This window comes from Saccopteryx leptura, chromosome 9, assembly GCF_036850995.1.
Source record: "Saccopteryx leptura isolate mSacLep1 chromosome 9, mSacLep1_pri_phased_curated, whole genome shotgun sequence".
NCBI lineage: Eukaryota > Metazoa > Chordata > Mammalia > Chiroptera > Emballonuridae > Saccopteryx > Saccopteryx leptura.
The window spans coordinates 17,693,136-17,718,193 of NC_089511.1; the positions used below are offsets into that span (position 1 = coordinate 17,693,136).

At 49.9% G+C, this 25,058-nt stretch overlaps 1 protein-coding gene across 3 annotated transcripts; it reads left to right on the forward strand.

The window, feature by feature from the left end:
* Positions 1-1,266: 1,266 nt before the first annotated feature.
* SLC9A5 (solute carrier family 9 member A5) lies at positions 1,267-21,101 on the forward strand. Of its 3 annotated transcripts, XM_066349337.1 has the most exons (16): positions 1,267-1,744; positions 4,881-5,183; positions 6,656-6,819; positions 7,023-7,101; positions 7,405-7,582; positions 8,141-8,361; positions 8,578-8,780; positions 9,004-9,093; positions 9,191-9,261; positions 9,988-10,117; positions 10,655-10,743; positions 10,903-11,029; positions 14,784-14,954; positions 15,445-15,514; positions 16,197-16,331; positions 19,813-21,101. In XM_066349337.1, exons 1-16 carry the CDS (start codon positions 1,552-1,554, stop codon positions 20,283-20,285), a joined length of 2,697 nt encoding a protein of 898 aa, XP_066205434.1. In that variant the 5' UTR covers positions 1,267-1,551; the 3' UTR covers positions 20,286-21,101. The 3 variants fall into 3 exon arrangements, with proteins under 3 accessions (XP_066205434.1, XP_066205436.1, XP_066205435.1); XM_066349338.1 differs by lacking the exon at positions 1,267-1,744 and having other exon boundaries at positions 5,129-5,170; XM_066349339.1 differs by lacking the exons at positions 14,784-14,954; positions 15,445-15,514; positions 16,197-16,331 and having other exon boundaries at positions 19,813-20,171.
* Positions 21,102-25,058: the final 3,957 nt, after the last annotated feature.

The following is a 25,058-nucleotide window of genomic DNA, read 5'->3' on the forward strand; positions in this document are numbered from 1 at the left end:
ACAACTACTCAACTAGATTTGGGCGGGGCCGGACCGGACGCTGCTGAAGAGGGGTGGAGCCGGGCGGAGGCGGGGCCGAGGAAGGGGGAGGAGCCAAGAGTCATCCGGGAAAGCTCTGGGGGTTGGCAACCACTGCCGGAGGCGGGGCTTGAGGCTAGCCACTCAGAGGGCCCGATCGTAATCCCGTTAGTTCCCTCGCTAGGCGGGCGGGAAAACCCGAGCTCGCTCCCCGCCTTCGAGAGCGCGCAGAGGGCCGGGAGGCTTTCTTTGGACGTGAGGCGGTGAGGCTGCCCTCTGAGGGATTGTTAGGGCAGGTGGGGCGGGAATTTCTTCAGATAATGGCTGGCCTGGTCTCCCTTAGTTTTGGGACAAGGTGGTCCTGAGTCCCTCAGTTTGAGGGATGAAATGGATGGGATCCTCTCATGTGAAGAAAGCGGGGAGATGGGTCTCTTTCCATTTTGAGCAAGAAGTGAAAATAGATTCCATTCAGTGTGAAGGAAGACGTGGAGTCATTTTCCTTTAGTTGGGGGAAGAAGAGAGAGAGCGGTGCTTCTTAGTTCTGGGAAAAGGATGGGATGACCCCTCGGCTTGAAAGAAGTGGAGACGGCCCTCCTCAGTTTGGGGCGAGATAAGAATAACGCTCCTCAGATTTTTGGGGAAAGTTGGGTGAATCCCTCTTAGTTTGAAGGGAATTCATAGTCTGGGTTTTCCGTAGTTTAGGGAAAGGTGATACATTCTCTTCAGTTTCATGGAAAAAGCGAGAAGAGTTCCCTATAGTTTGAGGGAAATGAAGAGAAATGGTGCCCCTTGGTTTGGGAGATGAGAAGGGCCGGCCTTCTCAGCCTGGAATGAGCTGGGTCCAGTCTGGGCCTTGGGGTTTTGGGGGCGTTGGGGACCGTGCTGTCCATCAGGGCTTTCTGGGAGCGCCCAGTGCGCTTGCGCAGCTCTGACAGGGCTGGAGCCCGAAAGGGGTCTCAGGCTCTGCTGGGCTGCGGAGAAGGCGGTGGCGCGCTGCTCGCTGCGGTCTGTCCGCACGCGGCGGCGCGGGGGCCGGGGCCTGGGTACCCGGGACCAGCTTCTCGCCTCCGGGTGGCTCTCCCCTCGGAGTCGCGTCCCTTTCGTCTAGATCCCGCCCCCGGGGAGACCCTGGCCCCTCCCGCGGCGGGCTGCCACCTCCCGCGGATGGGACGCGTTGGTGACTCGGGAGGGCTGTGGTCGCTCACAGCTCGAATCCGGGCCGGGAAAGGTTTTGGGCAGGTCTGAGGAAGCAGGTTTAGTAGGAACCTATTCCTACTAAAAAGGAATAGGTTGCGGGACTTGGAGGAGGGCTGCACCGGGGAATCACCATAGCTGAGGCTGGTTTGGACGGGAGGAGCCAGGGGTCGGAGTACACCCAGAACAGGGAGTCGGACGTGACTTGGGGGTATCAGAGCCAGGATTGGGGGGAGCGCGCCCCACGTGCCTGTGACGCGGGGGCGACCAGCAGGCGGCGACGGCGACGCGGAGCCGGCGGCCGTGCGGTGCCGAGAGGGCGACTGGGCAGGCAGCGGGATGCTGCGCGCCGTGCTGCCGCTGCTAGGGCTGCCCCTGGCAGGGGCGGCAGCGACCGAAGAACCCACGCAGGAGCCGGGGTCTCCTGGCGAGCCTCCCCCAGGGTTGGCGCTCTTCCGCTGGCAGTGGCACGAGGTGGAGGCCCCCTACCTGGTAGCCCTGTGGATCCTGGTGGCCAGCCTGGCCAAAATCGGTGAGTGTGTGCGAGCTCCAGGCCGGCGGCCCGCAGCGGACCCGCCTCTCACCCCTAGTTCCCGAATCAGGGCCGGCTTCTTGCACAGTGCCGGGACTTGGGATGCAATTTCACAATCCGGGCTTTCATACAGTTCCTGCATTGCCTTTGTGTGTCCCCTCCTCTCCTCGCGTGGGAGCCCTGAGGCTTTGCCTTCTATAAGGGTTTCCCAAGCTCTCTCCCTCCCCATCCTTAGACTCCTTCGCCTTCTCTGTTCCCCTCTTGCAGTAAGTCCTTTGGTCTCACTTCTCCACCAGTCCCCAACCTCCTAGATACTTCTGTCAGCTGTGAGAACATGTGGGGACATTGAAGGGATGGTGTTCCCAGAAAAACCCAGGCATCCTGATCCCGAGGAACAGTCTTCCTTGCAGATCAGTTCCCAAGTGACTAAACTGTCACTTTTCCTTTAGTCCCGTAAAGATGCCCCCTTCTGTGCCTGACTGTGGGACCCCACCCCGGCCCTTCAAGTTCAGGTCTACAGTCGTCCCACTTCAGGGTATAAGAAATTTTCATTTATTGGGGCTTTATTATGTGCTGCCAGTACTCGATGCTTTCATACTTCTGACCTCCTTTAGTCTGCATAACAATGAAGGTTGTTCTTCAGAATTCTTTCCTTGAATAGTGCTGCTTTTTCTTGCTACTGCCCGCTCCTTTCTACTTTTGAGCAGCCAGTGGTCCCTCCTCCCACCAGAGACCCTCCTCCCTTTCCCCGTTGTGCAAGCTCTGCTGTGGGGGTGACTAATTATAGCTAAGCGTTGCTACTCATTCCCCATCTATGCTGGCACAGTCTGTACTCCAATCTCACTAATACAGTCTTCATGTAGAAATCACACAGCCTAGAATTTGCTTGCCCCCCTCCTCCCCCAGGGACACTGCTGGGAGGAGAGGGGCTGAGCAGGAATTGAAAAACTCTCCACTCTGTTGTGGCAGCCCATTAATAATGGAAAATGGGGCTTTAAATGCCTTCGGGGAGCCAAGGTTTGTCAGAGAACAGGTTTTGGTGATGACTTTTGGGTTGCTGGGGTTGGTGCATGCTCAGAAGAGGAGGATGGAATAGGGTTCTTGAAGGAGGGGAGTGGGGGACCAAAGGCGGTGTGTGGGAGATCTATGACTGAACTTAGCTTGGTGCCTGGCAGCAACAAGAGCAAGATGAGAGGAGCCTCAGATTTGGGAGCCAAGAATTGAGTTTGCTGAGAAGTTTGAGTTACAGAAGAGTTCCTCTCTTATTTAGACTTACAGCAATGACTGTAGTTTCTCCCATAAATCATAGTGTTTTTCCTAGCTTGGATGACACCTTCTCTGTAGGTAGGAGAAGATAGCCTTCTTTGCACAGGTCAAAAAAAGAGAGAAGGAGATAGATAGGTAGAATGTTGTGAAATATCTTCCTCCAGCTTCATTGCTAGGAGATTTTTTCCCTCTTTTATTCAATAGGTCTTATGTAGATCCCACTGTGTGCCAGACACTGTCCTAGGCCCTTTGGGTATAGCTTCTAAAAGGTACTATCTTGTCATTGGATCTCACACAGGTACATGAAAGTCTACCACACTACCCACCACCCCAGAGACTGTATGGGGAGAGATACATGGCCTCAGAAACCAAGGAGCCCAAAGAGCTTATTTTAGGGGGCAAAGGTAGAAGTGGCAATAATACTAGAAATATATTTCATACCTCTTCCTTTATCCCTAGGGACAGATGCTTTATTATTTTCCCCCAGAGTTATATTTAATTAACATTTGTTGAGAACCAGCTATTGGTTTGACATACTACTAGGCACATTCACACTATATCACTTTTTAAAAAGATTTTATTTTATTGATTTCTTTTACAGAGAGAGGGGAGAGAGCGAGAAGTATTAACTCATAGTTGCTTTACTTTAGGTGTTCATTGCTTGCTATATGTGCTTTGACCTGGCAAGCCCAGGTTTTCAAACCAGCAACCTCAGCATTCCAGATCAAAGCTCTATCCATTGCACCACCACAGGCCAGGCCAGACTATATCATTTTATTTTATGTTTTATTGTATTTCTCACACTATATCATTTTATCCTCACCATCTGTAATAGGTATTTTCCCCATATTACAGGAGAAGAAATTGAGGTTCAGGTAAATTAACAATATATCTGAGACCGTACAATTAGAAAGTGATAGAGACAGAAGAATTGGAGATCTTCTGACTGCTAAACCCAATACTTTTTAAATTACTGAGTCCTTGGTGAACCTATATAGTAAAAAGCACATTGGGCTGGCATAGTGCTTCTAAGAGGTATATTATGCATTATGGTTTAGTTAGGGAGACAGGACACAGTAAAATAATAACAGGTAACATTTTTTGAGCGCTTACTTTAAAGTGCTGGACTAACTGCTTTTGAATAGATGGTCTTATTTAAACCTCACAACACTCCTGTGAGATCATTACTGTTTTTATTTCATTTTACTCTTGAGCAAGCTGAAAGAGAGGTGAAGTTATTTGCCCCAAAGTTACAGAACTAATAAATAGAGAAGCCAGGCTGTGAACCCAAGCAGGCAGGCTCCAGAGGCCCTGATTTTTATAGCTGTGCTATACATAAAAGTCTATTGAGTAGCCTTTGCTAGGGTTGAAATAATGGCTATGTATAAAGGAAATCAGAGAAAGGTGAAGTCTCCTGAATACAAGGTGGGACAAAAGTAGGTTCACAGTCATGAGTACACAAAACACAAGAGTTTATTCTTGTATTATTATTTATTAATTATATTATTTTCCATATGAACAACTGTAAACCTACTTTTGCTCCACCCTGTATGAACTAGAGAGGAGGGGTCATTTCTGGAGATGGAAACGGCAAGCAATGGTCTAGCTTACCATGATAGGAACACCAAGAAATAGACAACTTTGTAGCCCTGGAAGGTTGGAGATTCTAGGAGTCCTGCATTATTTTTTTTCCTTCCTTGATTGCACAGTCAGAGTCCTGATCTTGGATAACCTTCTAAGACTGGGAGGTTATAGGCCAGTGTGTGTGTGCGCGCGTGCGTGCGTGTGTGTGTGTGTGTGTGTGTGTGTGTGTGTGGTGTGTCCATGTGTTCCATAAGTTGAAACCTCTGGCCCTCTTCTTGCATTGCAGTGTTTCACTTGTCTCGGAAGGTGACATCTCTGGTCCCTGAGAGCTGCCTGCTGATTTTACTGGGACTGGTGCTTGGAGGCATCGTCTTGGCTGTGGCCAAGAAAGCTGAGTACCAACTGGAGCCAGGCACCTTCTTCCTCTTCCTGCTGCCTCCTATCGTGCTAGATTCAGGCTATTTCATGCCTAGCCGGCTGTTCTTTGACAATTTGGGTGCCATCCTCACCTATGCTGTGGTGGGCACACTCTGGAATGCCTTCACAACAGGGGCTGCCCTTTGGGGCCTGCAGCAGGTGGGATTTGTGGGTGAGTGATCCTAAGACCTGAGCTGGCAGAGGGAGGCTTTGCCAAACTCATCACCCAATTCTTTTCTCCTCCTGCTTTGGAGATCTCATGTTGGTGAGAGCCATGCCCTGAGAGCTCCATCTAGGGTCCCTCCCAGCTGCAGCGCAAGGCAATACTCCAAATGGGCCTTCAGCCTTCATGGAGGTTTTTGCCAGTTGAGTCTGGGCTTCTACAACATGACAGATGATTGGGGACCTGACTCCCTGCTGTGTGTGGGCTGCTGAGGCTGGGAAGTCTGTGTTACCACTCTGCTGCCTCCTACCCTCTGTTACCACACTGCCACTTGCCAGTCCTACTCCCCTGAGGCACAGCTCACCACTCCTATGAGGGCCTTCCATCCTAGCTCATATCATTATTTTTAATAAATACATATTATGCATTCACAACATACAAGAAACTACGCTGGGTGTTCCTTCTATTTATCCAATTAACTCATCATAGAACCCTGTTGAGGTATAATTTGTCTGATTTAATGAATGGGGGAATAGAGGCCCTTAAACTTATTTGACATCAGGTCCAAGGTTAGCAGGAGAGGTCCATTTTACTGAGGCTCTTTGCATTCAAGCTGCTGTTACCTGCTCCCTTCTTCCTCATTTCCTGCCCCCCAAATTTATTCAACCTTGAGTGTTGGTCATTCAGACTTCTTTCAAGGTGCAAGGGGAGGTTTGCAACTTTCTCTTGAGACCTCAAACCTGGTTTTCTAATGGGCCAGTGAACTCTCTGAGTGGGAAGGGAAGGGAGGACATGAGACCATGATATTAATAGTAATTCTAACAATAGTGTACTTTCCATGTACTAGGTACTGGCTAAATGAAGAACTTTGTGAGGAAGGTACTGTTATTATTCCTAATATATACAAGAGTAAACTGAGGCTCACAGAGATATGACATGTTCAAGTCCCACCTTTGGTGCTTTTTATACTATATTCATCCCTCATAGATGGAAAGCCTCTTTTCTTCCTGCTGAAATTGTGTCATTTCCCTTAGGCTGAAAACCACAGGTTTGGAAGAAAGCATACTCTTGTTCTTGTCCCTAATGAAGCCAGTCAGCAGCCAGTTTCCACCTGTGGTGGTTATTATTGCTGCTGCTGCAGTATTTATTGTCAGTGCCATTTTAGCTTTTCAGGTTACACAGAGCTTTTTTAGCCATCTCCTAGGTTAGTTTTTGCAGCAGTCTTGTGAGGTAGGCACACAAGGAGGCATGACTAAGAGAAGTCATGTGACAATGACAGTGCCAACATTTCAGACTGGTAAGTGGCAAAGCCAGGCCTGAGTCTCAAGTTCTTGACTGGCAGGCTGATGGTCTCTTCACTATCCCAGGCCCTTTCTGGGTGTCCTTGTTTAACAGTGGGATGGAGTCTGGGCTTGCCGCAAGGAATGTGCTAGGGGACTCAGTACCTCACCAATCAGTGTTCCCCATCTGTCCCTTGAAAGCCCCTAGAGTACAGGCTGCCTTTCTGGACTTCCTGCTGTTTGGGAGCCTCATCTCAGCGGTGGACCCTGTGGCTGTGCTGGCTGTCTTTGAGGAGGTGCACGTCAACGAGACTCTCTTTATCATTGTCTTTGGCGAGTCCCTGCTTAATGATGCAGTCACCGTGGTAAGAATGCTCAGCTAGCTGCCATTCCTGATCCCAGGCCCTCACACTGACTAGTTGGGTATATGAGCAGGCTCAGACCCTCTCCCCTCACCCCTTGGGGAAGAAATACAGTCTCAGTGTTTACCTCCCAACAGTCCCAGTTGCTGCCTTCCCCTTGTTCTTTTTTTTTTCCCCTTGTTCTTGATTCTTCTCTTCCCACTCAGGTGCTGTACAAGGTCTGCAACTCCTTTGTAGAGATGGGCTCTGCCAATGTGCAGGCCACTGACTACATGAAGGGAGTCGGTCAGTATCTCCCCCAATTCAGCTGGCACTGCAGGTCTGCCTCCTCTGGGTTGCTGAGTCCCTGTCCCTACTGCACCAGGACAGAGGAGGCTGTTCAGGTTGCCTCATTCCCTTCCCTCCTCTGTGGAGAAATGGGGCCCTGAGAACCCAAGAAGGAGGGGCTTTCCTGGGATCCTGGCTCCAGGATCCTAATCCCCAGGGAGTGCAGTGGGTATCATCTTCCGCTCCCTGCCAGGCAGAAGTCTTGTCGGCCTGGGTAGGGTCCAGGCCAGGGGTCACGCTGACAACCCACTCCTCCCCCAGCCTCCCTGTTTGTGGTCAGTCTGGGCGGGGCAGCCGTGGGCTTAGTCTTTGCCTTCCTCCTGGCCCTGACCACACGCTTCACCAAGCGGGTCCGCATCATCGAGCCACTGCTGGTCTTCCTCCTCGCCTATGCGGCCTACCTCACTGCTGAAATGGCCTCACTCTCAGCCATTCTTGCGTGAGTCCTGGGGAACTGGGAGAGGGCATTGGAGATGGCTGCCCCTCATATGGACAGAAGCAGGGCCCTGAGGAGTCCATAGGTTTCCCTGAGCCCTTGTGGTTGTGAGAGCCTCAGACTCCCCTAGAGAGACAATAAACCTCAGATAATATTCTAGGATCTGCCTCCAGAACTTTCTTGGGCACTCCAGAACCCAATCTCCCTCTGCCTGAAGTTCTCCGTGGGTTGTGGGCTGAACTGGAATTGGCTTCAAGGCCTGGTGCCACTGGCTGTGGTGGCCCCACAGCACTTCAAAAGGTGTCTCAGAGAGTGTGCTCTTCAGAGCATGTTTCTCCCACCTTCTCCAGGGGGCACTGAGTGGGAAGCCTGGAGATACGGACCTTATCCTGGGACCACCACTAGATATTCTTGGACAGTCTCCATGCCCCCTGAGTTTTTTAGCTCTGAGATCTGAAGTCCTGTGATAGGCAACACCCTCTTCTGAAGCATGCTCAAACCCCAGATGCTGTGCCTTCTGAGACCCTTTCTTACTCGCCTGTCTCTCCCTTCCTTTCCCAGGGTGACTATGTGTGGCCTGGGCTGTAAGAAGTATGTGGAGGCCAACATCTCCCATAAGTCACGCACAACTGTCAAATACACAATGAAGACTCTAGCTAGCTGTGCTGAGACCGTCATCTTCATGCTGCTTGGCATCTCAGCTGTGGACTCTTCTAAGTGGGCCTGGGACTCTGGGCTGGTGCTGGGCACCCTCTTCTTCATCCTGTTCTTCCGAGCCCTTGGTATTGCTGGCACCCTTTGCTTTCCTACTTTTCTTCCTGCCTCTGCCCTACCTCATCTCCCAGTCAGAGTATACATCCTTGTCAATTCCTAAGCCTCCCCCTGTTGCTCTCCCCTCCCAGCCCCTGTCAGATCTTAGCCCAGATACTTGGTGCCCTCCACTCCCAGTGCCCTCCACTCCCAACACCCAGCTCCCGCTGGCCTCTCTCCTGTTGTAGGTGTAGTCCTGCAGACGTGGGTGCTGAATCAGTTCCGGCTGGTCCCTCTGGACAAGATTGACCAAGTGGTGATGTCCTATGGGGGCCTTCGTGGGGCTGTGGCTTTCGCTCTTGTCATCCTACTGGACAATACCAAGGTCCCTGCCAAGGACTACTTTGTGGCCACTACTATTGTGGTGGTCTTCTTCACAGTCATTGTGCAGGTGGGAAAGCCCCCAAGACAGGTGGGGAGAGGGTCCAGCAGGTCCTGGGGGAGGCTTGGAGCCTTTGGGATAGGGACTTCTCTTCCTGTTAGGGGTACAAGAACTTGTCTTTCCAGACCTTGAATGTACTGAGGTCAAGATACAAAAGCTGAAGCGTAATTATGGGGAGAAGTATGCAACAGGAAACTAGATAGGGCAGGGCTCACCTGCTGCCTGTCTGTAGGGCCTGACCATCAAGCCACTGGTCAAGTGGCTGAAGGTGAAGAGGAGTGAGCATCACAAACCCACACTGAACCAGGAGCTGCATGAGCATGTGGGTACCAGAATTCCCATCCCGCCACCTAGCCCTCTCTCCCTGTTCCTATTTTGAGCAGAGTCCTGATCCAGTACCCCTACCCACCCCCTTCTAGACTTTTGACCACATTCTGGCTGCAGTGGAGGACGTTGTGGGGCACCATGGCTACCACTACTGGAGGGACAGGTGAGGGAGCTGCCCCGAGGCTCCTTCAGCAGCAGCAGCAGCAGCCCCACCAGCCAGGGCAGCATGGGGGTGTGCCACTCTCCTGAGAAGGGACACAGCCAGGCTTAGGCTGGGTGACCTCTTCCTAAAGCCCTTCAGTGGCAGCCCAGTACTCTCGGGATAAGACAAGGCCCCCTAGTGAGGCCTGCCTGGCCCTGCATGATATGGCACCTGCCAGATTCCAACCTCATTGTGCGCTGCTCTGTCTTTGACCATCTGCCTGTTAATTACATGGATTCCGGTGTAGAACTCCAGGACCCACTGTGCTCCTCCCACACTGGCCACTGGGAAGTTTACACAGTCATCCTAGAACACTCCTTCACCTCCCTTTTACCTACTTATCTTTGTTCTTCCTTCAGATCTCACCATAGCCATCAAGTCCTTAGGGAGGCCGTCCCTGGTCTCCCTGACTAGGACAAATTCCCATCACACTCTATAATTATCCTGTGTAGTTCTTGTCGTGGTTGCAATTTTACAGTTATTTGTACTGATTGATATTAATGGCAGGTTTTCCCATAACACCATAAATTCCATAAGGGCAGGGACTAGCTTCAAGATTTTCCCTAACAGAGGCCCATACCAAAAGAGCCAGGCCAGTGCTGGTAGTGTCCCTGCCCCATCTAAGGAGGGGCCAGCTGGCCGGGCCATGGTGATAGCACTCAGGGCCGGGCCTGGCATCCTCTGTAGGTGGGAGCAGTTTGACAAGAAGTACCTGAGTCAGCTGCTGATGCGGCGGTCGGCCTACCGCATCCGGGACCAGATCTGGGATGTGTACTACAGACTCAACATCCGGGATGCCATCAGCTTCGTGGACCAGGTAGGTCAGAGCAGCCAGTGTTAGGTGAGTAGGTGGCCAGCAGGGCAGGGCAGGAAGGGGAGCCTGAAAGAGACATGCCCTGAGCAGGAAGCAGGGAATTCCTAGCAGACTCAATGGTCTTGTGAAGTGGCAGCAGCAGGAACCAGTATGGCCTGATGCTGGCATTCAGAGCCTGGCAGGCAGCAGAGAAAGGTCAGAAACAGCTGGACTCTGGAGTCAACAGATGTGGTTCAATTCTTATCACTTACAGGCTTGTGACCTTGGGTAAGTCACTTATACTCTCCAAGCCTCGGTTTCCTCAACTGTAAGACAGTGGAAATAAAAGTGCCTATGTTCACAGAGTTTTGTGAATTCAATTGGTGGAGTTTTACCTCAAACATCAAAAGAACAGAATGTATTAACTATTTTTTTAGCACAGTGCCTCAAACATCAGAAGAGCAGAATAAGTGTTAACTATTGTTATTTTCTTATTGTCCTCTAACTGTGTGGGCCACCTGCAATCTGATTGCCATCTGACCTTTGTCTTGACCCCTCCAGGGAGGCCATGTCTTATGCTCCACAGGGCTCACTCTGCCCTCTATGCCCAGCCGAAATTCTGTGGCAGAGACCTCTGTCACCAACCTGCTGTAAGTCCTTGAGCCTACTTCCCCTTCCTCCAGCTCCTCTCCATTGGGGCCTCTACATGAATCAGTCTGGGCAAGTTTGTAAGCACCTTTGCTTCTGCCCTTCCCTTGGCCTCTGCCTCCTGGCCCTTCTCCAGCGCATCTGTTCCCTGCCTCTTGCAGGAGGGAGAGTGGCAGTGGAGCGTGTCTGGATCTGCAGGTGATTGATACAGTACGGAGTGGCCGGGACCGTGAGGATGCTGTGATGCACCACCTGCTCTGTGGAGGCCTCTACAAGCCACGCCGCAGGGTGAGAGTAGCCAGGGTATAAGAGTTCTGCGGGGAAGGGGTGAAGGTGGTCTTAGGAGGCCCCAATTGCAGGCTCAAGAGGCAGTTGGCACTAGCTTGTGGAGAGCATTTGATGCCCAGTTGAAGAGTGGAGGGCTTCATCTTGTCAGTAATAACTTTTAGATTTTCTTTTTTGAGTAAGGGTTAGTTTGATACAAGCACTGTTTAAAGTTGTCTTTTTTGGTAGCAGAATGCGGATCCAGTTGGACGGGGTGAGTTGAAAGGCTGGACAAGCCAGTTGGGAAGCTGGAGCGCAACACTGATTTAGAGCTGGGTGGTGGGAAGGGAGAGGAGCATAGGACTTGGTGATTGGTCCGGAGGAGAGAGAAGGAGATGGAGTACAGAGTGCTTGATGGGGTCACAGAAGCAAGAGTGCTGAGAAGGCCTGTGGGACCAGCTTAGCATGGGGAAGGACACATCTATTTTAGGTAATGTGCGTTAGTGCAGGTTGTTGGTGAAGGTCTGGGGATGGAAAAGGCCCATCCCATCTAGGAGGGAACCTAGTGCAGCCCCACAAGGGGGCAGCAGCAGTTACCTTGAACCTTCCTGAAATGGGAACCAGCTCTTATCATTTCTGGCACTTTTAACAGTGAAGGCTGTTTCTCCGTTGAGACAGAATTGGCTTCCTTTAACTTGCTCCCACTGGTCCTAATTTAACTCTCTGCAGCTGTGCATACTATTTTCAAAGGTTTCAAGGCAGTTCCCTTCCACACAGGCCTCTGCCCTCAGGCTAGTGTTTCTTCTCCCTGATATGTCTCCTCTGGTCGTTAAGAAATAAGGCCCACAGGGGAAGGTGCAATTCTGCCTGGCTTGCCAGGGCAGGGTGTAGGGCCTCTCTTACCTTTCTAACTCTAGAATTTGCCATTCTCTTCTTGCAGCCCAGAATGCCTCCAGCTTTGGCTCACCCCTCTGAGGTCCCATACTGTCCTTACAGTCGGGCAAATCCCCAATGTCTTCTTCAGTCAGTCGGTGTTAAACCCTATCTCATCCAACCTATGGGGTTTTTGTTTTGTTTACTTTTTCCTAATGGAAAATTTCACTCATTCACAAAACTAGAGAGAATAAAATAACTCATTTTATCCATCACCCAGCTCCAATAATTATCAATGAATAATTTAATCTTATTATATTCTGGACCCCATCTCACTCCATCCACACATTATTATCTTAAAGCAAACTCCAGACATTATATTATATCATCTCTAAATATTCAGTATGTATCTTTAGGTGGCAAGAACTTTAAAAAAAAAAGTAGTACCATTATCACTTATAAGAGTTTTCAATAATTCCTTCTCATATCAAATATCCAGTGTTAATAAATATCTTTTCCAGGATCCAAATAACACACTTTGCATTTGGTAAATATGTCTCTTTGTTTTTAAAATATCTGTAATATTTCCTTCTCTCTTCTTTTATCCCTTTGTTATTTATTTATTGAAGAAACTAGATACTTTATCTCAGAGAATTTTCCATTTCATAGATTTTGCTGATTATATTTCAGCAATGGTGTTTAACATGTTTCTCCCTCCCCTGTGTTTCCTGGTAGTTACACCTAGGGGCCTGGTCAGATTCAGGGATATTCAATAAGTATGCTACGTGTTTCTCACTCTGTCACATCAGGATGTACTTAATGATTGGTTGTCTATGGATATGTGTGTGTGTAAGATTGGTCAGTGGGTTCAGTCCAACCAGTTCTGTGTAGTCAATGAAAAAAAAAACAACCAAAACTGGAGTAAGATTGTGCTTATCCCTGTTAAATGTCATCTTATTTGATTTAGCCCATCATTCCATCGTTTGGATTCCATGTCTGCCACCAAATATCTGCTCAGATTCACATCATATGAAAATTTGCTAAGCCTGTTAACTCTGTATTGATCCAAATCAACATAGAAATGTTGAACAGGATAGAGCTGAGGACAGAGCCCTGTGGCATGCTACTACAGACTTTCCTCCAGACTGACATGGATCAAGCATTTTTGGGGTATGGTCACTCAACCAGTTCTGAATCCACTTAGTTATACCATAACACAATACATAATTCCTCATGTTCTTCATAGAGATATCATTAGAGAGAGACAGAAGTGTCTAGTATTAGGTTAGAAATAGAAGATTATAGTTTAAGAAAGAGATAAGGGCTAGAGATAGTTTTGGAAGCATTTATCAGAAGTTTTCTCACCTGTCTACATCAGAACCCCCTGGGGAGATTGCTAGAATACATATTCCTGGCTTCACCTCCTGGAGTTTCTGATTCTGTAGTATGAAATGGGACAAAGAGTCTGTGCATTTAGTAAGTCCCCCAGGTGACTCAAATGCAGCTGGTCTGATAGCTAGTGTGTGGGGACCACAGATCTCTCTGACTGGGCTAGCTGAGGCTGAGAGAATGAATATATTTGCTGGAGAGACCATTTCGAGGGGAGAGAGGAGGGCCAAGGATGACACTGTGAGGAATGCACATGGAAGGAAAGAAAGGGGAGCCAGCAAAGGAGGAAAGAGAAAGAACCCTTGGAGGATCAGTAGCAGATGGGGCCTCGGACGCCTGGGCAGCAGTGGGACTGACTGGATGCTGCACAGAAGTCAGGCCAGCACTTAGCCGGGGCCATGGCACTGGTGGCCAGGAAGAAGGCAGCACTGGGGAGCTGCAGGCCCTGGAGTTGTAGTCTGGTGTTCCAGGTAGTAGTGGATATGAGGGAAGGTGTCCGAGTCAAAGTATAGAAGTCTGGCGGTAAAGGGGAGTCAGTGGAAAGGTTTTCTTCAAGGAGGTCAGGGGGCAGTGGTGAGGGAGGGATTGAAGAAGCAGGAGAAGGAGAAATAGGAGGGGCAGGGAACTGATGACCCAGGAAGAAGTGAGTTGAGCAGAGTGGAGGCTGGGCTGGGGAATGAGTAGCCTTCTCTTCACCTCCCCGAGAGGGGCACCTCTGGGTGAGTATGTAGAGGAGGGAAGATGGGATACTTGCAGGGAGCTCTTAGAACTGGTTCAGGGAAGCAGAAAATATGAGGTATACGGGAGGGGACAGACTGGAAATGTGAGGCAAGACAAGATGATTGGGAACATGCTGGCAGTCCTGGAGGGACTACTGCTAGATAGTGCAAAGAGCCAAGGGCAGAAATGGGTGCAGTCTAGGTGAGTGTGCAGTGGGTTTGGTCTTTATGAGAAGAGTTGGAAGGAGCAGGTGATGGGGTTGGTTATCAATTAGGCACAGATGTTGTTGGACTGAGAAGGTTCTGGTGTCAGAAGAGATAGTTATGGGAGTTCAAAGTGCAGCCCAAGGTGTCATTGTGGTTGTTGTAGGGATGGCTAGCGAGAGAGTTCCCCCTGAAGAGAGAATCCTGTGTGGCTAGAAGGGTGTATGTGGGCCAGGCAAGTGGACCAGGTTCATAACTGGAGATGCAAAGACAGAAATGTTCCCCATGGTCTTATAGTAACCCTCTTCCTCTTGTCACTTCAAATCAGAGAGAATCGGGAAAGGGCAGTAGTGGATAGGGGAAACCAGATTTGAGGGAATAGGTTCAGGATAAAGTCAAGTTTTTCCCCAGTGAACTGAGAATACAGAGTGTCTGGCTGGATTCCTGTTGTATTTTTGTTTTGTTTTAATCCACAGCCAGTTCTTCAAAAACTGGGCTGGCAGGGCCTATGGTGACCATGGGGCTGTGGCCTGGGATTCCTGTGGGAGGCCAAGGCACCCAGCCTCATGGCAGGGTGGGGCTGTCATTGCCAGTACAAAGCCAGCTGCAGCCGCCACTTGATCTTGGAGGACGCGCAGGAGCGGCAGGACAAGGAGATCTTCCAGCAGAACATGAAGCGGCGGCTGGAGTCCTTTAAGTCCACCAAGCACAACATCTGCTTCACCAAGAGCAAGCCACGATCCCGCAAGGCTGGCGGCAAGAAGGCACGTGCTTTCTTTGGGACTTCTGTTTGGGGCTGGAGACTGACAGCATGTAGTTTTGAGCCCCCAAGTGTTGGAATCTAGTCCAGGGGGGGCCCTTAGTTGGATTATCCTCAGGGACTTGGTGGCTGCAGCAGTCTGGTTCCCTTTTGCATCTTCCTGTGACCCCAGAAGGGTAAGGTGAGGCCTTCAGAGGGAGATCAGCCTCTTGGCCAGGAGGCAGCAGGACTTCCTACCAGAGGTGAAATGAGCAGGAGGAGGGCAGATTCCTCGGAGGAGGCAACTCCACAAGCTCCTAATTTATCCCAGGCTGATGCACCGAGAGCCCTTGTTGGGCTATGGGTTACTCAGACTCCACAACACATCCCCGGGGGGCCGAGGGGTGGTGGATGCATTGGGATTGACACAGATTCCCTCCCCGGCTGTATCAGCAAGACAACAGGGTTGGGCTTGGAGCAGAGCCAAAGGCTTAGGGTTTTTTCTTGCTCCTCAGAAGAATGCTGTAGCGAATACTGCAGCTACAAATGGGAAACCTCCTCGAGACCTGGGCTTTCAGGACACAGGCAAGCAGGGGGTGGGGATGGGGATGGGGGTGGGAGAGGGTAGGGAGAGGGCATAGGCCCATCAGCCAGAATCCTGGAGGACCTATTCTGTGCTGTACTCAGTGCCATGAGCTGGGGCTCTTCCCCTCAGGGACTAGATTGGCACACTTGATTTCAAAGCTGGATGTAATATATTCAAAGCGTTTATTAGACAATTTGTGGTGGGAGGTGTCTGATAGCTAACTACAGGTTACAGGCCCTGAGGATTTGGAAAAGGTGTCATGGAGAAGGGGAGAGCTTGGTCTGAGGCTTGGAGGGTGGCTGGACCCTGGGGCCCAGTGTCCCATCTGCAAAACCAGGATGAGCTGGACATTGACAAGCCTTCCAGCTCTCCAAATGCTCATGTTTTCAGTTAATGAGATCTGGGGCTGAGAGGAGAGTATGGGGAAGCTGGAAAGTGTGACTTCCCTCAAGGCTTCCTCTGAGGGTCCTGCTTGCCTTGATTCCCTCCTTCGGATCTGTAGTCCCACTTCCCTTCCTTGTGAGCCTCCAACCCCTAGGCCAGTGCCAAAGCAGCCAGAGGAGAAAGTAGGTGCCTCTTCTAACTGTGGGCTCTGCCTAAGTGGACAGGGATCTAGCTTGTGCAGTATCAAGAGGCAGCTGCTGGGCTGGCCACCCCAATTTAGCTCCTGTCACTATCTAGCTGCTGTGGTCTTAACTGTGGAGTCTGAGGAGGAGGAAGAGAGCGATAGTTCTGAGACAGAGAAGGAGGACGACGAGGGGATCATCTTTGTGGCTCGGGCCACCAATGAGGTTCTCCAAGAGGGCAAGGTCTCAGGTAACGGCTTCTTCCCACCCCCTCTTCTTCCCCCCTCCACCCCGAGCAAGCGGCTTCTCCCTTTTCACTCATGGCCTCTACTCCAGACAACTCCCTTCTCCCATTCACTCATTCATTCACCAACCAGTGTTTACTGAGCATTTCCTTTATATCAGATATCTAGCACACATGATTTGATGTGATCCAACCCTCATGACAACCCGATGGGGAAACAGCTCAGAGAACCACAGAAACCTGGGATTTGTCCAGCATCCCACAGCAGAACTAGAATTTGAACCTGACCCATCTGATTCCAAAGCCCACAGCCTTTTCACTGCCATGCTACCTCCCTTTACAGTCTGAGGAGAAACATGAGGTGACAAGCTAGTACCTGGCTCTGCTGTGACCCATGCTCAGCCTGTATGCCCTCAGGTAGAAGCCCTGCTGAGAGTGTCAGCCTGTCCCAGGGAAGGGCCTGAGTTCATCCAAATGGAATTATTGTGGATTAAAAAAAAACACTATTAGGAAAAACAAAAAAACAACACTATTTACATATTTCCATATGTGAAGAACTGACTCTTAAATATCACCTCTGATTGGCTCAAGCTCCCTCAGGTGTCTTTGGAATTTTTTTTTTTAAGTGAGAGTAGGGGAAGATAGACAGACTCCCACATGAGCCCCGACCTGGATCCACCCGGCAACCCCCATCTGGGGCCGATGCTCGAATCAACAGTGTTATCTTCAGTGCCTGAGGTTGATGCTCTGACCAACTGAGTTATTCACAGCATCTGGGGTTGACGCTCAGACCAACCAAGCCACTGGCTGTGAGAAGGGAAGAGAGAGAGGAAGGGAAGAGAAGCAGATGGCCATTTCTCATGTGTGCCCTGACCAGCCATCGAACCCTGGACATCCGCACACCTGGCTGATTCTCTATGCACTGTGCAGCCAGGGCTGAAAATTTTTTTATTATAGAAAATTTCAAATTATACATGGTAAAATGAACTTCCATCCATCTGTTACCCAGCTTTACTAATTAACTACTTCTAATTAATCTTGTTTCATATCATCACTGCGCCCCTCTCTTCACTGGGTTCTTTTGAAGCAAATCTCCAATATCCTTTCACTTCATCAATAAACACTTCAGCGTATATCTCTAAAAGAGAAGGATCCTTTAAAAATACAATCACAAAGAAATAAAAATTAAAAATAGCCTGACCTGTGGTGGCGCAGTGGATAAAGCGTCAACCTGGAAACACTGAGGTTGCCGGTTCAAAACCCTGGCTTGCCTGGTCAAGGCACATATGGGAGTTGATGCTTCCTGCTCCTCCCCCTTCTCTCTTTCTCTTCTCTCTGTCTCCCCCCTCCTCTCTAAAATGAATAAGTAAATTAAAAAATTAAAAAAAAAATCTAAAAAGGCCCTGGCCGGTTGGCTCAGCGGTAGAGTGTCGGCCTGGCGTGCGGGGGACCCGGGTTCGATTCCTGGCCAGGGCACATAGGAGAAGCGTCCATTTGCTTCTCCACCCCCCACCCTCCTTCCTCTCTGTCTCTCTCTTCCCCTCCCGCAGCCAAGGCTCCATTGGAGCAAAGATGGCCCTGGCGCTGGGGATGGCTCCTTGGCCTCTGCCCCAGGCGCTAGAGTGGCTCTGGTTGCGGCAGAGCGACGCCCTGGAGGGGCAGAGCATCGCCCCCTGGTGGGCAGAGCATCGCCCCTGGTGGGCATGCCGGGTGGATCCCGGTCGGGCACATGCGGGAGTCTGTCTATCTCTCCCCCCTTTCCAGCTTCAGGAAAATATACAAAAAAAAAAACAAAATTAAAAATACGGCCCTGGCTAGTTGACTCAGTGGATAGAGTGTCAGCCGGCGTGCAGACATCCCCTATCAAGGCACCCACACATGAGAAGCAACCATCTGCTTCTCCTTCTTTCCCTTTCTCCCTTTTCCCTCTTCCCATCTTGCAGCTAGTGGCTCGATTGGTTAGAGTGTCAGCCTCAGGTGCCGAGGATAGCTCAGTTGATTTGAGCATTGGTCCCAGATGGGGGTTGCCTGGCAGATTCCAGCTGGGGTACATGTGGGAGTCTGCCTCACTATTACCCCTCCTCTCATTAAAAATAAAATATTTCATCAGTGGTAATGGTATACTTTCTATGGCATCACATCAGGAAGTACATACCACCTGCTTGTCTTTTTTTTTTTTTAATGTTTATTTATTGACTTTAGCGAGAAAGGAAGGGAGAGAAAGAAGACAGGAACATCAGTCTCTTTCTGTATGTGCCCTTACCGGGGATGGAACCAGCAATCTCTGTGCTTCGGGATGATGCTCTAACCAACTGAGCCATCTGGCAAGGGCTAGTTGTCTTTTTCTGATCTTAACATGAACCACTGGGTTCAGATGTTGCTACCCTGATCTCCCCATTATCAAGTTTTTCATCAAATGGTCTTAGCAACCACTGAAGATCATGGCCAGATCCAATATTTCACTGGGTGTGCACAATGGTGATACTCTACATCTATTTTTTTTTTTTTTTGGACTGCATTATTAGCAACTTCCCCATATCAATTACTTAGTTACTTTGAGATATAGTGCATACAGAAAAGAACGAATAAATGCTTGATTTCTTCTTTTTATTTATCAGTTTTTAGACCATGGATTAGTACTCGAGCATCCTCCAATGGTAAACACTGAAAGTTTTTATTGTTTTAATTTCGTTGTGGTTGTTAAAATTTAATACTTCAGGTCTTTCCAAGAGAGGCAGTTTTCAATACATTTTATAATGTACTGAATCTAGTGTATTGAACTTCTCAGGACTTTATCAATGAGCAGACACAGAATGGGCACCTATTATATGCAAGGCATTGTGTTTGAATTTGGTCAGAGGGCTTCTCTTCCCCAGGTTTCCTCTTTCAGAACCTCAGATTTCCTGTCATACAGAGGCTGAGGCTTCCATCCTGGCTGCTAGCATTCTGGGATTCTTAGCTCATGTCCCCTGTGCTCTGGCATCCCCTTTCTGGCACAGTTTTAGCCTGCTATTAGGTTTGCATGAGCTCACACTCCTGGGATCTGTCCCACCAAGGGCTGTGGTGGGTGGTCAACCAGGGCTCCCAGAAGTAAAGCCTCTGGCTGGAGCCTTGAGATCTTCCTCACCTCCCTGCCATCTCATCCAGGGATGGGGCTTGGTGGGATGTGGTTTTTGAGGCTGCAGTCAGTGAGAGCTGATTGCAGATGGGGCTTTTTTCCTGCTTGGCTCTTGTTTTCTCTTGCTTGTTATTTTCATTTTTCAATGGGTGTTTGTTGAGCAAATACTATTTGTTGAGCCCTGTGCTAGGTGCTGGGGATACAGTGGAGAGCAAAATCAGCTGTGGAGCTTCCCTTTGGCAAGGCATTCATCAAATTCTCACACAAATGGATGTAATATGGCAACTGTGGAATGAATTTATGAAAATGTGCTCACACTTGAGAATTCCACTGTGTGGGTAGTAAGTATTATGCACTCTCTGTTTCCAGGGAGCCTTGAGGTGTGTCCAAGTCCACGTATCATTCCCCCCTCTCCAACCTGTGCAGAGAAGGAGCTACCCTGGAAGAGTGGGCAGGGGGACCTGGCAGTCTTTGTGTCCTCGGAAACCACCAAGATTGTGCCAGTGGACATGCAGACGGGCTGGAATCAGAGCATCTCATCTCTGGAGAGCCTGGCATCCCCACCCTGCACCCAGGCCCCAACTATGACTCACCTGCCTCCTCACCCACTGGCTGCTGAAGAGCCCCAGGCCCCTCTTGACTTGCCTTCTGATTCACGCCCTAGCTTTGCCTTTCCCCCAAGCCTGGCCAAGGCTGGCCGTTCTCGCAGTGAGAGCAGCGCTGACATCCCCCGCCAGCAGGAGCTGCAGCCCCTCATGGAACATGAGGACCACTCGCATCTCAGCCCAGGCACTGCCAACTCCCACTGGTGCATCCAGTTCAACAGAGGTGGCCGGCTGTAGCCCAGGGACTCAGGGAGGAGCAGGAGGCTGGAGTTCCTGTGGGAAGTGATCCCTGTGCCAAGGGCAGAGAAACCCACTCAGACTGACATGGGGTCAGAGTAGCAACTGTGCTCCCTTAGGGCAGGTCAGAAGGGACTCTCGGGTTGGTCCTGATGAGGTCCTTTTCACCACCACCTCTGCTCCCAACTCCTGCCACTTCCCTTTAGTGAGGCCCTAACCCTGGTTTAAGACCCAGTCCAGAGCTAGGGGCTAGGCCCAGCGACTTGAATAGCTGATTCCCCTTCCCCAGTGGGTCTTCCTAGCGTCACCTTAGGCAGCTATTTCCTGCCCCTAAAGCAAGGGCATCATTCCTGACACTGGCCCTTCCTGCCCTCCACTCACTATCTTAAGGATAGTGGCAATGAGGTCCCTCTGAGGGGCTGGTCCTCAGAGCACTTGGGGTGGGAGGTGGAGCAGGTCTCAACCTTGCATCAGTTACCCATAACCAATTTTTTTTTAGGGCACTGGGAATCTGTCCTCACTTCTTGCTTTACCTCCTTTTTCCTGCCAGTTATTGGGGAAATATTCCTCCTTATCCAGGACCAAGGCTGCTTTTTAGCCAGGGTCACTGAGTATCTGCTGCCCTGCATCCAAGGCTGGGCCTTTCAGATGCTTGGGTCTGGGTTTTCTAAGGAAGGGAGACTGTCGCCTTTTGAGATCCCACGTTACTACCTTGACACTTCCCAAACAAGAAAGTAGCCAAGTGTCACTGCTCCACTGTTCTGTGGGCTAGGATGCCTGGCTACAGTGACAAGAGGGCTGACAGGGTGCAAGTGACTTTCCTGGGGTTAGCACCTACCCTGTGTTTCATATCTTGAACCAAAGATATAATAAATAGCCCTCAGGCGGATGAGTGTCTTCTGTTCCTGTGTCTGGGGGTCCCTGTGGGAGAGGGTTGGCAAGAAGGGCATCTGGTAAGGGAAATGGAAACTTCCAGCTGCCTACCGCAGGGCTTCTGGTATAGAGATTGGAAGGATCCTGGGAAGGACTGTTAGGCCCTCTGGCTCTCCCTCCCTCCTCTCCCATACCTTCCCAATACTGCCCCCTTTTGGGGGCCTGCAGTGGCAGGCGGTCCAGAGGATCAATATGGACACAGGATCACAGAACTGGGAGTCTACAAAACGAGGAAGGTCAGCAAGGAAAGACCTGAGAGGTCAGGTGCCATGGTGCCCAAAGATGAAGTTGCCACACACTGGGATCGATAAAACTTCCTTGAAAACCTGAGGGCAGGTGGAGTACAAATGAACAGAAGTGTTCTGCACATTGTGGGTGGGAGGGCAATCTCAAGGGAGCTGGTTATCCTGAGTGTTTGCAATACGAATTGGGTAGAGTCGGTCCAGAAACATCTAGGGCTAGAAATACCTGGTAACAGCAGTCCTAGATACAATTTCCGCCATGTCTGAAGGACTTTTGAAAAATACATCTATCTTGGGCTGACCCGTGGTGGCGCAGTGGGTAAAGCGTCGACCTGGAATGCTGAGGTCGTTGGTTCAAAACCCTGGGCTTGCCTGGTCAAGGCACATGTGGGAGTTGATGCTTCCTGCTCCTCCCTCCTTCTCTCCCCCCTTCTCTCTCTCTCTGTCTCTTCTCTCTAAAGTGAATAAATAAAAAAATCTAAAAAAAAAATACATCTATCTTTACTAAGATATGATACACATACCATACAATTCACCCATTTAACACATACATTTCAGAGGTTTTAATATATTGAGGTGTGGCCCTAGCCGGTTGGCTCAGTGGTAGAGCGTCAGCCTGGCATGCAGGAGTCCCGGGTTCAATTTCCGGCCAGGGCACACAGGAGAAGCGCCCATCTGCTTCTCCACCCCTCCCCCTTTCCTTCCTCTCTGTCTCTCTTCCCCTCCCGCAGCCAAGGCTCTATTGGAGCAAAGTTGGCCCCGGTGCGCTGAGGATCGCTCTGTGGCCTCTGCCTCAGGCGCTAGAATGGCTCTGGTTGCAACAGAGCAACACCCCAGATGGGCAGAGCATCGCCCCCTGGTGGGCATGCCAGGTGGATCCTGGTCGGGTGCATGCGGGAGTCTGTCTGACTGCCTCCCCGTTTTCAACTTCAGAAAAATACAAAAATTATATTATATTATATTATATTATATTATATTATATTATATTATATTATATTATATTATATTATTATATTATATATATTAAGGTGTGCAATCCTCACCACAACCTAAGTTTAGAACATTTTCATTTTTCCCAAAAGAAACCCTGGACCCATTAGCAGTCACTCCTTACCCCTGGCCTAGCCTTAGGTAATCACTGACCCACTTTCTGTTTATAGATCTGAAAGATTTGACACACTGCAAAGGTTGCAGATTTAGTCACTTTTTCTATACTATGCATGAGGAAAGTGTGAAGAAAAGAGTGATGCAGGCTTTGCCCTCCAGTTGTTTACAGTTGGCAGTGATAAGACATAGTATTTAAAAGTTCCAGCTGTCACTCACCAGGTATATAATTATAGGCATGTTATATACTCTCTCTGAGCCTCAGTGTCTTCATCTCTAAAATGGGAGAACAATCATCCTTATTTCATAAAGCTGCTATCAGGAGTCAATAATAAAATGAGAAGAATGTAGTACAGAGCTTGGCCCATGGGAATCGATCACAAATGTTTGTCATCACTGGTCTTATACTGTAAGGCAAAAAGCACTGAAAGTGCTATGGGGACTTGAGGAGATCTGGGCAGGCTTTAGAAGGTGTGTGTGTGTGAGTGAGTGTGTGTGTGTGTGTGTGTGTGTGTGTGTGTGTGTGTGTGTATGTAGAGGCTCAGACAACACAGGCAAAGTTGGGTAGGTGCATTCTGAGTAAAAAGAGCAGCATAAACAAAAAGCATACATGGCAAAAAGCAAAACTGGGTGATGTGTTGGGAGGAACCAGCCAGGGAAACAAGGCTTGGGTAGGGAGACGCTGCTGAGTTTGGGGGATGGCAGAGAGCGGGCCTGAGAGAATTGGGATCTGGGAGTGGTTTAGACAAAATGATGTGCAGTAGGGAGCTCAGATGTAGCTGGGGCCAGGTGGAAGACGTGTGAAACCCCATGTAAAGGGTGGATTGGTAGAAGGTAAGGCTGGAGAAAACCTGTTGGGAGACTGCTCCAGCAGCACGGGGGAAGTAAAGGGGTTGGTACTGGAGAGGACAAGCAGCCATTCTCAGAGTTTGTCGGAAACTCTGGGAAGATTATCAAACATGCAGACTCCGAAGTTTATCCCAAAGTTTCAATGGGTGTAGACTTAGCAGGTCTATGGGGGTCCAGAAATTGTAATTGTAATTTTATTTTATTTTTTTATTTTATTTATTCAATTTTCAGAGAGGAGAGAGAGAGAGAGAGAGAGAGAGAGAGAGAGAGAAAGGGGAGGAGCAGGAAGCATCAACTCCCATATGTGCCTTGACCAGGCAAGCCCAGGGTATTGAACAGGCGACCTCAGCGTTCCAGGCCGACGCTTTATCCCACTGCACCACCACAGGTCGGGCTGTAATTGTAATTTTAATCAGCTCTCCAGAGGGAGGTGGTCCACACATCCTTTGAGAATTACTAGATTAGAAATGTTGCCTGACCTGTGGTGGCGCAGTGGATAAAGCGTCGACCTGGAATGCTGAGGTCGCCGGTTCGAGACCCTGAGCTTGCCTGGTCAAGGCACATATGGGAGTTGATGCTTCCTGCTCCTCCCCCCTTCTCTCTCCCTTCTCTCTCTCTCTCTGCCCCCTTCTCTAAAAAGAATAAATAAAATCTAAAAAAAAAAAAAAGAAAAGAAAAGAAATGGGCCCTGGCCGGTTGGCTCAGTGGTAGAGCGTCGGCCTGGCGTGCGGAAGTCCCAGGTTCGATTCCCGGCCAGGGCACACAGGAGAGGCGCCCATCTGTTTCTCCACCCCTCCCCCTCTCCTTCCTCTCTGTCTCTCTCTTCCCCTCCCACAGCCTAGGCTCCATTGGAGTAAAAGATGGCCCCGGGCGCTGGGGATGGCTCCTTGGCCTCTGCCTCATGCGCTAGAGTGGCTCTGGTCGCAACAGAGCTACGCCCCAGAGGGGCAGAGCATCGCCCCCTGGTGGGCAGAGCATCGCCCCTGGTGGGCGTGCCGGGTGGATCCCGGTCGAGTGCATGCGGGAGTCTGTCTGACTGCCTCCCCGTTTCCAGCTTCAGAAAAATACAAAAAAAAAAAAAAAAGAAAAGAAAAGAAATGTAGCCTGAGTAGGTGGTGGCGCAGTGGATAGAGTGTCCAGCTGGGACGCGGAGGACCCAGGTTCGAGACCCTGAGGTTGCCAGCTTGAGCATGGGCTCATCAGATTTGAGCAAGGCTCACCAGCTTGGGCCCAAGGTCACTGGCTCAAGCAGCGGGTCACTCAGTCTGCTGTTGCCCCCAGGTCAAGGCACATATGAGAAAGCAATCAATGACGAACTAAGGAACCACAACAAAGAATTGATATTTCTCATCTCTCTCTCTTTCTGTCTGTTTGTCCCTCTCTCTGACTCTCTCTGTATCTGCCACAAAAAAAAAAGAAAAAGAAATGTAGAAATCAAATCCACACAATTAGGCAACTAATGGTGTAGGGGAGGGGGTGCTAAGGGCCTTCTGGGCCTGGTGCTGGGTAACTAAGGATGGTGGAACTGCCAGGCCGAGGCAAAGGGACTGGGGGAAGAAATCTGGAGAGACAGGCATCTGGGGTGCAGGAGAGTGAGCAAGTCAAGAAATCATCCATGGGTCACTACCTGACTGGGCAGGATGGA

Coding starts and splice junctions, on each gene's coding strand:
- SLC9A5 (XM_066349337.1), top strand. CDS start 1,552: ATGCTGCGCGCCGTGCTGCCGCTGCTAGGGCTGCCCCTGGCAGGGGCG. Junction 1,745..4,880: donor GGCCAGCCTGGCCAAAATCG/GTGAGTGTGTGC, acceptor CTTGCATTGCAG/TGTTTCACTTGTCTCGGAAG. Junction 9,262..9,987: donor TACCACTACTGGAGGGACAG/GTGAGGGAGCTG, acceptor CATCCTCTGTAG/GTGGGAGCAGTTTGACAAGA.